This window comes from Phascolarctos cinereus, unplaced genomic scaffold (assembly GCF_003287225.1).
Source record: "Phascolarctos cinereus isolate Bilbo 61053 unplaced genomic scaffold, phaCin_HiC Scaffold_726;HRSCAF=1367, whole genome shotgun sequence".
Taxonomy (NCBI): Eukaryota; Metazoa; Chordata; class Mammalia; order Diprotodontia; family Phascolarctidae; genus Phascolarctos; species Phascolarctos cinereus.
In genome coordinates this window covers 304469607-304483454 of record NW_027556098.1, presented here as the reverse complement: position 1 = coordinate 304483454, position 13848 = coordinate 304469607, and the positions used below count along the sequence as shown (strand labels likewise).

Below are 13848 nucleotides of genomic sequence, written 5' to 3'. Positions count from 1 at the left end.
TGCACCAAGCCTCTATCACTTCTCTGAATTCACCTGTATCCTCAGCCATAAAAGCCCCTCTCAGTCCCAGGAGGTAACTGGAGAACAAACCCTGCTTTCAGGAATAGTTGGAAGCATTTCAAATCAGAGCTACTCAAACTGGCTTTAACCAACAATACAGGGAACCAAAAACAGAGGTTGTTTCTGCTGGCTTTGAAAAGTACTTTTCAATAAATCAATTGGAATGTGTGTGGGAAAGGGGGGAAGGAGGGAAGGGGAGGTTAACTGATATAGATTTTTTAAAAAATCCTCATTCTAACTTCCCAAGGTTACTTTGAAGATCTGCGTAGAAAAAGTAGGGAATGTGTGTGTATGGAGATTATATGTCCCCATTCATTTCAACTCTCCACACCGGACCTTGCTTTTATCAGAGGATCAGTTATATAGCTAGGATTGATTATTAACTGAGCTACAGAAAATAATTAAAGGAGGCAGTCTGAAGAAACCGGTTCTTCTTTATAACCAAACTGAGTCACAATTCTGCCAAATGAGATAAAAGTTTACATAGGTCATATATTGTTTCAGGAAATATCCCAGTATATTAAAAAGGTTAAGTCTGGCCAATGATTCATTTTCAACATCTCAAAATAATTTGAATTTATGATAAGAATATGATGTGAAGCTTCATGGTTATACCAAGTAGAAAGACAATGGGGCATCTAGAAAATGGTTCACTCTTTAATAATGAACTCATTAACAAGCTTTAACTAAAGCTATATTAATGGGTGAGAAATCTAGGCTATAGCTTTGCTGTAACTTAGTCATCATTGAAACCTTTAAGGAGTCCAGAGGATGCTATGAGTTATTCTGTGTCTTGCAGCAGAATTCAGTTCTCCTCATAATTAGGTGGCTCTGAATTAACAAGCCTCTCTGGATGTTTCAGTGTTGACTTTCAGGCTGATTCCTCATTTTTCTTACTTTCTCACCAGCCAGCGGCTCTCTCCCTATTGGAGGAACATAAACCTTCTTGAGAGCTAAATGATGGATTATCTATATTCAGAGGATGCAAATGATCCTGGGGAAAATCTGTGTCAAATGTATGTCCTGAAGTTCTTCCATAGTGTATTGTATAACCTAGGAAAATATTTCGTTAGTTATTCCTGGAGCACTGGAGGAGAATCTGAATTGCCTTTAAAATACTGAATCAAAAATGGAAAAATCAACGACGTTCTCGATGTTGTTCTTAGGCAATACATACTCCTGACTTCCTCAGTCCCAAACGCATATATTATGCAGATGGCTTTGGCCACCGCGCCAATCTCCTTTTTTCTTTGGGAACCTTTTGTGTCCCTTCTCTGTCGTCGGCTGGAAGCACCCCATCCACCGCCTGCCTGCTGCTTGCACCACACACACAATGTGGGCTTTGTTTACGAGTCCATAAATATTTGACAACTCAGAAACAGCACCGTTCCCAGCACAAATGAAAAAAGATTATTCCTAGGCAATTTCAGGGTCGTCAGCATACTACTCTGGGTCCCTCCCCAAACGAGGGACAGACACACAAAAACAACGAAGTGGGGTCATTTAGTGTGAGAACTATGCCAAGTGGGTCGGTCAGTTCCTTTAGTGACATTTGCTGAACTGGCCCTGCAGGTAGAATATGAGAAATGTTCAGGAGTTTTATTTCACTTAAGGAAAACCTACTCTACCTGGTCATTGAGATACAGAATCCATAAAAATTGCAATGTACATTACTGAGCAATGTCCCTGACCTGGAATTAAACTGAGAATTTGGGGTGCTGGCTCCAAAACTATTTTTAGGACAGTTCCTAAGAGAAACTCTGCAACTATTACCTGTGTCTTTCATGAACAAAAATTACTTCTGCAGTCACCTGCAGGAAGAGAAAACCATCTCTCCAGAGCATAAATCTGGCATAAATGTTTAAAGGAAGGGAAGGCTTCCCTGAAACACTAGCAGCTAAGCTATAAAAAACACTTCCATGCCTCTGAAGTCAGGAAACAGAAACATTTCCTTGTTTCTGTTCCCCATCTGCTACCTGTCTTCCTGACTCTCAACCCCACATTCAACTTTGACCTCTTATAAAATGAAAACCAAGTTATCTTCAGAGCAGACATAGTCATGGGGGGAAGGAGGCATAAATCAGTGGGTTACAAGGAGAAAACCCAAGGGAGTGAGCTACCTGTAGTCCAGATATCATTTTCTTCGCCTCCTCCATTTCTTTTTCTAAATGTTCCTGTTGCTCCAGCAGCTGGTCTTCCCATGAAGTCTCTAGATAGGTTCCTGGACTCCCTGCTAGCCAGTCACGGGAAAATGGAGAATCTGTCTCTTCTACAAAGTGAAAAAAGGCAGTATGGCTCATGCTGATGAACAACAGAAACCTTCAGGCAGAGAGGGTTCCCAGGGTCGTTAGGCAGGGCTCTGGGCCTCCTGCACCTGTCATCACTGCACAAACTGGAATCTCCACTGGGGGTGTGTGTGTGTGTGTGTGTGTGTCTGTATGTCTGTGTGTGCGTGTGTGTGTCTGTGTGTCTGTGTGTGTGTGGTCAGGTGGGGGTGGGAGGCGGTGAGAACAGCTCTAAGCAAAGCACCTTCCGTGAACTCCAGGCTAAAGTCTCAGGGGAGTGGCACATATACTCTCACAGAAAGGGGAACTGCTGCCCTGGGAATGCCCCACATTCCTTCTCTGGTACCACAAGAGGGAGGTGGGAAGCTATCTCCCCAGACAGCATCTATCTGAAATGGTAACTACTTATGTACAAGGCTGGTTTGGTTCTCAATTCCTGACATGTGTTCCCCCAAGTCAGATTCCTAGAGACTGCTCACAGAAGGTGTGGATGGAAAGGCTGCCAAATGTAATACATTTTTTTCCTAGCTACTTTGAAGCTTCAGCTGGGGGACAAACATTTAATTCTCCTTTGTTCCAACAGTCATAAATACTAAACCCTGCCTCCAACATACCCCGGAGGCAAAGAACACAGGAAACAAACCAGAAAAATACCTTTCCTGCTCTCACAAGAGTTTTTATTTTCCCAGAACAGGCATTGACAGTGCCCAGGTCAAACTCCTCATCTGAATTTCCCTAATTTACAGTAAGCATAGCTGCAACAATCATAATCATAAATGAGACAGCTCGGCACAGTAGAAAGAGAGCTGAACTCGGTCAGGAAGACTTGGGCACAAGCTCCTCTCTGACACATCTGGCTTATATGACCCTGGGTAAGTTCACTTAACCTAGGAGTGGGGACCCTGCAGCCTCGAGGCTATGTGTGGCCCTCTGGGGTCTTCAAGTGTGGCCCTTTGACTAAACTGAAACTTCAAGAACAAATCTCTTTAAAAAAAAGGTGTCTAGGTGGCCGGCTCACTCAATAAGATAATCACTAGGAGCTTCCAACACACCAAGGTAATCACAAGCTTGGTGCTCAAAAGATGCTACACAGCATTTTAAGGTTTAAAAAACATTTTTAATATTATCTCATTTGATACTCACAAGAACCCTGTGAGGTTAACCACTACAGATATTATCATCTCCATTTTACAACACAAGGAACAGAGACTTGGAAAGTTTTAGGGGTCACTCGGTTAGTGAAGTGTTGAAAGCAGGCTTCCAACATGGGTCTCCCTGACTCCAGGTGCAGTGTTCTTTTTATGACATCATGCGTGTCTCCTCTCTTCACAGGAACACTGAGGTGAGGCAGGGTAAGGGAGAATGACATTTTGGTTTTATTTCTGAAGGCTTGCATCCTATTTCTTTTGGCTGGCTGAAAATCCCATGAAAGCATCATCTGTTTTATTTGATTTCTAATCTGTTTGCTCTGTATTTTGTGAGAGGGAAAGGGGACTAGTCAATGGGGATACAGGGAACCACCAAGAAAGGGCCAGTTCCTGTTCCTCCCTCCCAACTTGGAACCAAAGGTATGTTCTCTGCAACAACTTGGCTCACATTTACGCCTCAGTCTAAGATCAGGGAAGAGTACAGAATTTTCCTTAAAAAATAAATACATGTATTATCCTAGATGCAGCCAGGTAAGAAAAGACTTGTTCAGGGCATTGCAAGGTTTTTTGCCAGCTTGAACAACAGAAGTGACACTACTCAAGAGGACATAACCCTCCTGATTGGCCCCAAAGGCAATAAGCCAAACCCTGGAAGTAGATATGGGCCAGCAAACAGGAGGAGGCTGATGATCATAAATGACTCTTGAAAACTCTTCAGAAGGACACTGCCCAGATTAATAAGCAATGTCAGGAGAGGCTGATAAGCACTACCTGTTCTGTTTTCCTGTCCTTCAGAAGGGATAATCACAAAATCTGCCCTCTCCTCCGACTGGGATATAATGGACTCACTCTTTGCACTGTGGATCGGACTTGGTGATGTCAGACTGTGGTGCAGGAAGAAAGAAGAGAAACAATTATTATGCATGATTATGCAGGGACTACAATCAACCTCTGTGCTCTACTCCAGAAACATATTCCCCTGTAAGGACCCAGTCCCATGGAGACATTCCCACACAAGCACCTGGTCAACAGAGTTCCTCTAAGCCCAAATGATAAGATCACTGATAAGATCTTTATCACAGGGCTTGGCCAACTGTTTCTTATTTAAAAGGTTTGGGATATTAAAAATCCAATCCCAGAGCTCACAAAATAATTTATCTTGCAACTGATTTGGGAACTGGAATGAAATTGAAGTGTTATATATTGGCTTCTCATAGAAAGAAAAGACAAATGCGGTACTTCTGATGGTAAAAGTAGGGAAGGCAAGGTGATATCTTCGTGGGCTAATCCCAAAAGAAAATAGAAAAAAAAGAGGCAGGGAGAGAAAGAGGGAGAAAAAAGAGAGGAGAAAGAGAGAAGAAAGAAAGGGGGAGAGAAAGAGAAAAGAGAAAGGTAGGTAAAAAGGAAGGGAAAGAGAGAGATTAAGTGGGAGGGGGAAGCAAAAGCAGAGGGTAGAGCTGGAAGAAGCCACTGGTGTGCACATGGACACGTATTTCATAGTAAGCTAGAAAATGAGTAATGTAATATGGAGCCATACGATGGCTGGACAATGTATGGGAGCCAGGAAGGCAGGGTATGGTTTAGTTTTCAATTCCTTACACTGTGTCTTTCAGAGCTGAGATTCCTAAAACCTGATAGTGGTAGATGCAGAGGAAGGAACTATGTAATTCGGTTTGGCTAGTTTTGTCCCACAAGCAAAAAGCTGTTCATTAGAACTGTGACAACTACATTTGCAAATTGCCACCAACAGATAATTGTCTTGGCAATTCATTATTTCAAGGCTATTAGAATCACTTAGGTCATCAAGGTAAAGCAATTTTTAATCCTCCAAACTAAGTGCACAAATAAGACAGTTGTTTTCTCTCATCTGATAAAGAAGAGATCCTAAAGAGCCTCTTTTTTAATTTGAGCTGCACCTTGAGAACATTAACACTGAAACAATCTCAGAGACTGTGGGGTCTTCAGTCCCAGGCCCCTCTCAGGAATTCTTCCCAAATCCGTCACCCAGACAACAGCAAAAGTGTCTAAGGTTCACTGACCCATTTAATGTGCCCCTAAAGTCTCCCAGACTAATCCTCACCGCAACGATCAGGAGTTAATGTTTCATTCTTCCTAAGACAGAAACAGAGGCCAGCAAAAACAAAAGCAAAACTAAGTGGAAGTTATCTGGAGATATTTCTAAATCTCAAATGTGGTCTGAGGGTCCGTGTCCCCATCCTCTCTACTGTCCCTGGTTTAAGGGCTGGGGTGGGAATGACCTCAATTAAGGACATTCTGCTCCCCCCTCTCCTTTCCCAATGACAGAAGTTAGTGGGAAAGCCCCTCTTATGTCATATCTAGCTCATCTCTACAGATCTGATCTGCTCCTTCAGAGGGGCTTTCTCCAAATCTTTCTTGTCGGTCTTTCAATCACTCAGACAGTAGGGCATCTAAGCTAGCATGATTTATGGGCACAGAAATAAGAAGTGCTTCTGCTCATGGAACAATACCCTGCTTCTCAGGAGCACAGATTTGGAGTTGTTTAGGTTCTAACACTAATGACCTTAAAGAAACAAGGATCCAGGTTAGGAAATTCAGGAATAGCTCTTCAGTAGCTGGTTTTTGTGTTTGTTTTTGTTGTTGTTTGTGGGGGGGGGTTGTTTTAATAATGAAAGAAACTGAGTCCCTAACGACAAGGGTACGAAGGGATGTGAGGAGGTTATCCATAGAACACTGGGGGATTACAAGTTGTTCGGTATGCAATCCGAGGGGCAGCAGGAGGCACGTACTGAGTCTTGAGTTGAAGCTAGCAGTGTGGGTCTGGGCATGGGAGAGGTGCCTAAGCCCCAGCCCGAAGCCGGTAATGTGCCTCTCCAAGCACTGCTGGTATGCCAACGCATGCTCGGCTCCACCCTAACCACGCCCATGTGCGCTGCCTCCCATATAAGGGCAGAAGGAGGCGGATGCCTGGGTATCCAGCTGAGTCGGAGGAGTGTCAGAGTAGGCAGAGGAAAACAACATTTGTTTCCCCAATTGAGGTTGCCTGGTGCGAGAAGCAAAGGGGGAGAGGTGGCAGGAGGGTACCAGGGGCTGAGTGAAAAGGTGAAGGGTTCGCAGAAGAACCTTTGAGGTCCCGAGGCATGGGTGCAGCCAAGGAAGTCGGGTTTCTCCCTAAGAGATGGACGGAGGCACCAGCAGGGAGAAACATGAAGTCCTTGGGTCTCGAGTCAGACATATTTCAATCCTAATTATTAGCAGGATGGCCGACTTCCCTGTTTCCCTTTAAAGATCCCATTTTCTCCCCAGCCGGTTGTACACACCGCCTGCTTCCCAGCCCCCAACACCATCAGGAGTCTCAATGGAGGCGGGGCGGGTGGCTGGTGACAAACCACGCCAAAGGAGGGAGGCATTCCCTAACTGCCATATACTCGAGTCAAAGGTCATTGTCTGTCTCGAGCAGAGACCCTCCCAGTCGACTCCGGACTTCGGAGACAAGCAAGGCCACAACCTGACGTCTCCGCATTCCCAGATGGGCTGTGAATCCGAGATGTGCAATCCTTCCTTCCCCTTCATTCTCCGCGTCCCTTAGTCCACCACGGCGCTGCCTGCAGCTCCCTAAACCTGCCGCATTTTTAGACCCATATTCGCGCTGCCGCCTCCCGGGGTCTAGGCTGCCAACACCCCCCGCGGCCCTGGAGCTTGCTCTTTGATGGTGCAGTGGCGCCCCACCCCCATCCCCGGCCCACCGCCTGCGATGACAAAGGTGACCCCGACTCACCATTTGACCTGCGTCCCTCCCATGGTCCCCTCCGGGCTCCGGCTTCAGCAAGCCTGCTTGTCCAGGCGGAGTGGGAGGCTGCTTCGGATCACATCTCCCCAGCTTACGGGCATGTCTCACCCCCGGCCAGGGGCAAGAGGGGCGAACTAGTGGGGAGGCGCGCCCTGTGCAGGTCAGGGGTGGGGAGGACAGAGAGCCGGGGGTCCCAGCCCCCAGTGTTTTCCCGACAGCTCAGACCCTGCAGCAGCAGCTCGGCCTCGGTGCACGCCGACTCCCTTCGCAGGCTGCCGGTCCCTAGCTCTGGCATTTTGGTCCTCGCCGCCGCGAGGCTGAGCGCATCCCTCGGCTCCCAGGCATCTCAACCCATCACCTCAGAGCCCGAGCCCAGGAAGGCGGCGGCTCCTCTCCGCGCCGCGCTTCGGCCGCCGGTGCCGGCGGAGTGGGCAGGGGCGGCGACTGTGCAGCGCTCCTGCAGACCCCTCCCCTCCCTCCCGCAGCCTCCTGTCACACGCGCTCCGCTTGCCCCGGCTGCGGCGGCGGTGCAGGGCTCCCAGCCGGCGCGATCCGCGGATAACACGGCGGGCTGACTGGAGCTGGGCTCCGGGTGGAGAACGAGGTAGGGAGGAGGGAGGGGCGGAGGGAGGGAGGGAGGCGCAGAGGGAGTCAAGGAGCTGCGAGAGGAGGGGGAAAGGGAAAGGGGGAGGAGGAGGGGGAGGAGGGAGGAGGCAGGAGGCACCGCGGTCTGCTTAATCTCCGGGAGAGGAAGCCGAGCCTAGGACGCAGTCCTCCCAGTCCATTCCTCGTCCTGGCAAATGGCACACTCGGGCAACTCCCCCGGGCCAGGAAATTGTTGCCTTTTCTAATCTGAATCCTTCCTTCGTGGACACCGAGGCCCAGAGAGAGACCTGAACGTGGCTCTGCGCGCGGGGGCCGGGGTGGGGCAGGGGCTGGATGGAGACGGGCTTCCCTGCCAACGTCGTTCCCACCCTTGTCCCCCCCTCCCCACCTTGTTGTTGGGGTTTTTTGTTTTTGTTTTTAAACTAAAGCTAGTTTCTTTTTTAAATAAACAGCCTGTCTAGACCCCGAAATTATCATGCAAAAAGACAGTGGATCCCCTCGCCGCCCCACTGCACAAGGTGGGGAAGGGGAGAGTTTCACCGAAGGGGCAGAGGAGGAAGGACCTGGCGATGGGAGGTGGTGGACTGCCAACCACACCACCCTCATCTCCCCACACCTTTTTTCCAAAGCCCTCCTTGAACTGGGCACACGCCCCTGGGCTGTGAGACCCTGTCTGGAATACTGTTTTCTGAGAATCTCTAACCGTCTTGGAGCTCTTCACCTTGAATTAGGAGAATCTCTGTCCTTGAGCAGAGAGTAGCCCTTACTCCTGTTCCACATCCGAGGTGGAAGTACGAAGCAATTATTTAGGTCTCCCCTCCCAGAGGGGCTCATTGAGGAAAAGACCAAGTGACTGATTACCCGGCAGGGGGCAGTGAATGGGGGATAATGAGATTCCAAAAGAAAGGTGAAATAAGGGAGAATTGAGCAATAGAAGAGTAAATGTGGCATATTTTCCTCTAACGCCTCCCCCTTAAACAAGCTGTGATGATTTTTCCATTTCTGCATGATTTCCAGTGAGTCACTTGTTCTCAGTGTATCACCCCCCACCGCCTCGCCTGGGTCTCTAGGCCTAGAAGACAGCAGGTGCTCTCAGGAGGAAATGCACTCTTTTCTGCTCTCTGACTCAGGCGGGCTACATGAGGCTCTGAAGAGTGAAAGGCCTCGTAGGCAAGCAGGAAACAATAGATCTAATTGTACTACCGAACATCCTTTGAATTTGTCCCAAGTGATAGTCTCATTAAAACAAAAAAGGCTAGAAAGAAATGTGAGGGACCAGCAATCTCTGATTGAGAGTCCATTCTGGAAGTGTGGGAATTACATCACGTTGAACAGGGGTTGCCAACATTTTATAACATTCTTTCTTTTGAAAAGAATTCAAAATGACTTCAATAAATCAGAAAAAGGTCCATTAAAGACAAGATGGTATTCAACAGGAGCAAGAAATAAATGAAAGGAACCCAAAACAGAAACAAAATGAGGAACAACTGGCTAGCTGAAGTTTACTTAACAACAGCATGGGAAGGACAGTGACCCAGATTGAGTTGGGCCCACCTCCCCTGCCTACAAATTCACCATGAGGCACTGGAGCTCAGCAGGGTGTTTGATCTGTTATTTTTATGAAATAGGGAGCTTCTGGATGAAGAAACTCCCTCCAGGCAGGCTGGTACCTTCTCTGCGGCATTTAGGCTTAGAGAGTTGCCTAGGGCACTGAAAGATTGAGTTCAGGCTCACATATCCAGTATGCCTCAGAAGCAGGACTTGAACTCAGTTATGATACTTTTCAAAAAGCACTGAAGCACAGCTATTAAATAAGCTAATACGCCGGGATGTGTTTACAGGAGCATGGCTTTCATTAGCCAAGGAAGTGATCCTTCTGCCATTACACTGGGCATCAGTCAGGCTTTATCAGAGCACTATGGCCCATTTTTTTGCCTCTGCATTTGACTCTATAGTTAGATTCACACACTTATCAGCTGGGTCGAATTTTTACCAATCCACACTTCCCAGTTCTATCAATGAATACTGTAAACATATGGTGCCCTCAAACAGCTGGACTCATTTCTTCCCTTTGCTTCAAGCCTGCCACCGTCTTCTTCTCATTCTGCATCCACCACTTACAACTGTACTCTGACTTTCAAGACCGTGTAATCGAACTATGAAAGCTTAAGACGGCACTAAGAATTTTCAGACATGCTGTACTAGAATTATTTCTCAGAGCTACTGGCTTTGCCCTGACTCTACTCTAGCCATGCCCCCATGTGGCCATGACTAAACATGATCCTGCAACCATGCACTGAAACAGCATTTTTGAGTGTGAGGAAATATTTGTCACTTCACCTTTTCTCTCCCTCAGCCCCTTCCCCCCCAACCATGGAAGCCACAGGAGGGTGGCTTTATAATCAAATATTGACAGTGTGAAAAGGATAAAGGAGTTGGGGGTTGCACAACTCTTTAAGTCATTCCTTAGGGCCAACGTCCCCAACAGTCCCCCCAAATGTCACTTTTGGCTAGGATCACTATAAACAGGTCATAGGGTGATAGTTACCTGGAGGAGCTGGCCTTGGATGAGGGTCCTTGATGCCCCTCATATTGCTGCACCAGTGCCCGAACACTCCAGTACGGATTTTCAATTTCCTCATCCATGCTGCTGTTTCTAGGGACAGGTAACCAAGAAGGGAGATGGTGTCAGTCCCTCAACCCCGCCATGACTCAGAGTCACTCCTCATTAGATACACAGCCCTAATGATATGGTATATTTCTCTAGCATGGCTTGGCCTTTTGGGCTCACATTAGGGCATATGGTTGGGTTCAAAAGAAGAAGTAAATATGCCACCCATCTCCCAGGAAAATGAATGAATGACAAAATAAATAAACACACAGCAACAGCATAATTCAACATTTTCAGTCTCAAAAAAATTTCAGAAAAAAAAATTTCAGAAAAAACTCCTTACTCTTTGGTAACTGTAAATTTAATACATCTCTAGAAGAATAGTGTTTCCTAGGTCCCCCTAGGCCTTTGTGTGCCCTCATAAGGCAGGGATTGTCTGGGTGGTGTTAATACCTGGTCATCGTAATATATAAGGGGAAGGACCAGAGACAGGAGGGCAGTTCCCCACAGCACATTCCTTCCCCTCACCTCTGTCTGTATCGGAAGACATCTCGCCCTGACCGTGACATGTCATGACATACATCTGCCAAAGCAGCAGCTGCCCCCTGTGCCACAGCAGTGGCAGAGTGTGGTTGGTGACTCTGCACTGGGTTTCTGGAGTCCCTTCTGTGGCTCACCATCCTGTTGGAGCCAGGTTTGAAATGTGCTGCCAAGGCAAGGACCAGCCTCATGATGGACTTCAGGTTTCCTTCCACAATGTCTGTGGGATAGAAGAGACCCCAAAGAGATCTTAGGACAGTGGCAAAGGGCTGAAGGACCTCACTTCTCCCAAGGATCGGGACTTCCTAAGCCCTCTTGACATGGAGACTAGATCAGGATACAGTAACTATCTTGCCTTCCCATTCACAGTTTCTCTAGAAAGAGAGAGAACGCAGGAACAAAGCAGTATGACAGGTCTGATAAGAGTCCGAGTGAGGAAATGTCCACACTTGGTCTTTTCTATTTTGTATGGCATGGACTGAAACAAGGCCAGTGGCTGCCAGTTATGCTGAAGGAGCCCCACCAATCACACCAGCTCCCCTGGATTGTTCTAGCATGACAGATAAGTGATCCTGTTTGTCACAGATTCATCGGCAGTCTGCTCCAAGAACCAGCAAAACTTCCTTTTAGTGCTAGCTAGTCAGAACTGGAATCATGGGACTCCTAGGCTCTGGCTTCACCTTCCAGGGGCCCCTCCACAGCAGCACCAGTTCAGGCTGATCTGAGAAGTATTAACTTCTAAGTAAACCTAAAGTCCCATGTGACTAACATTCTGTTAGGTGTTATTAGAAGACATGGACAGGAAGCTGTGAAATCTCTTTTCACACCTGAAGGCTTCTGTAATATGAACAGTAATGTGGAAAAACAGCCTGCTTCTAGACCAGCTGCATGACAGCCAGGTCAGTCAGTCAGCAAACATTCATTAAGTGCCTATTATGTGCTGGGCACTGTGCTAAGCACCATGACATAATTTTGATCCTGATGTCCTAAAATATTTCTTAGTCAAAAGATCAAGAGAACTAAGAAATGCATAGAAATATACTTTCATTTTTCTGATTTCAATAAGGCAGTTTTAATATCAACTTATCAGTTGTCATTTCTTTTCTAACCATTAATTCTCCCTCACACTCACATCCTTGACAATGAAACACTGAATTTTCATGAACAAAGAATTCCTGTCTTTTTTCCCTTTGCCATCTGCTGAAACTGGCCTCTCAAAGCATTCAAGATTCCAGGATTACTCTGTCCCAAAACTCTGTTCTTTTCTTGGAATAATAACCTGAGAACACATATCTAGTTCTGTTCTAGCCAACCCTTAAGCTATATCACCTAAGGAGTTCTGAAGGTGGCTATCAAAAGCTAAGGCTGAGTGGATACATCCTCTGTGTGTGTGTGATATGGCACTGACCTTTAGCAGAGGTCTGGTGCATTCGAATCTTTTTGGAGGCCACAAACTGTAGCACTTTTTCCACATTGTTCTTCATCTCCTGCTGGTTGCTGGGACTCAGCTTCATCCCATTCAACTTCTCTCCAGCTGGGAGAAAGAAAATACTACATTAATAGGGTTGTATCTGCCTGAGGTCCATTAAGAGTGAGGACATCAGTGTGGGAGGGGGGGATTGATTTGGGAACTAAATGTTTGATTAAATATAAAGAGAGTGATTTGTCTTGGTCTGCATGGTTCTGATGGGGATGGAAAAAGAAGAATGGGTTGTGTTTTGGTGCCTTCATATTTTTATATTTATCTTTGATGTGTTTTGACATTACTATGTCCATGAATAGTTTAAAAAGCCCCTGGGCAAAGGTTTTAAAAAATGTGAAGGCACCACAAAACAGGTAAGTTAGGAAGGAAGAAGCTAAGCAGCTGAATTCATGAGTTATACCACAAACTGATTCATAAACAGACTATTTGAAGGAATTTCCCCTCAAGGACCCCAAGCAAGGTCAGTTGATGATGAAATATCCATAGTATCATAACTGGTTACAGAGGCCTGCCACAGGTACCAAATCTTCAAGAGAAAAGAAAGGCCCTTTCTTAAAACCCCAGCATGTGGAGGATAGAGGGTAGACTTAAGAGGAGACATCTAGATCCCATTTGTGATGTAAATATGGGCAAATCTCAAACCATGCCTCAGTTTTCCCATCTTATCTACTTTGTGGGGAGGCAGTGAGGTTGAGTCATGAATTGACCTGTTCTTCCAGAACTGTGGGAACTGATGTCACCATACCCAGAACCTGAGGACTACTAACCAACAATCTCTATCAGGTATGCCAAGATGACGCCATCCCGAAGATCTTGCCGAAGATCTTGGACAGGTTTCACCTCTGGCTTCTTCTTCAGCTGTGCATTCACCCACGCCACATAGGTCTGCAACTGTTGCTGGAAAATGAAGAATGAGAATCAGAGGCCAGGTTAGCTCTCCTCCTTTCTCCCAACCCCACCACTCTCATGGTAGCAGATGAAGCCAAGCTATATAATTATCTTTGCACAGTATAACAATATGGAAGTTCTAAGGCTGGGGAGAATTCTAGAATCCTAGAATTGGAAGGGACCCTCAAGGCCATCTAGCCCAAATCCCTGCCCAGTGGATGAGTTTCCTGCAGCAACATCCCCCAGAAGTGAGCATCTGGCTTCAGAGAAAGCACAGCTTGATCAGAAAATGGAGTCTGTGCCAAAGATCTTTGGTTGAGAGTGAACCCACAGGCTGCATCTCTGACTCATGTGACCCTAACTGCTATACACAGATAAGCAGCCAATGATTCCAGTGATACATGACTGCAAATGTCCTTGAGTTTGCCCTTGGGTTGACTTAGTAGGAGGTTTTAGTT

The 13848-nt window shown here is 46.6% G+C and overlaps 1 protein-coding gene across 6 annotated transcripts in view; it reads right to left on the bottom strand.

Moving 5' to 3' along the window:
• Positions 1-13848, bottom strand: part of DIXDC1 (DIX domain containing 1) — a 66576-nt gene that overhangs the window by 25379 nt on the left and 27349 nt on the right. For 5 of the 6 annotated variants that reach the window (XM_020989772.2, XM_020989775.2, XM_020989771.2 and 2 more), the window contains exons 2-7: positions 13270-13399; positions 12428-12553; positions 11008-11239; positions 10417-10524; positions 4265-4377; positions 2181-2329 (exon numbers count right to left, since the gene is read on the bottom strand). In XM_020989772.2, the coding sequence (XP_020845431.1) occupies positions 2181-2329; positions 4265-4377; positions 10417-10524; positions 11008-11239; positions 12428-12553; positions 13270-13399 (858 nt within the window). Of the gene's footprint in view, positions 1-2180; positions 2330-4264; positions 4378-7250; positions 8162-10416; positions 10525-11007; positions 11240-12427; positions 12554-13269; positions 13400-13848 lie in introns of those variants that run through there. The other variant, XM_020989776.2, reaches the window with a different exon arrangement.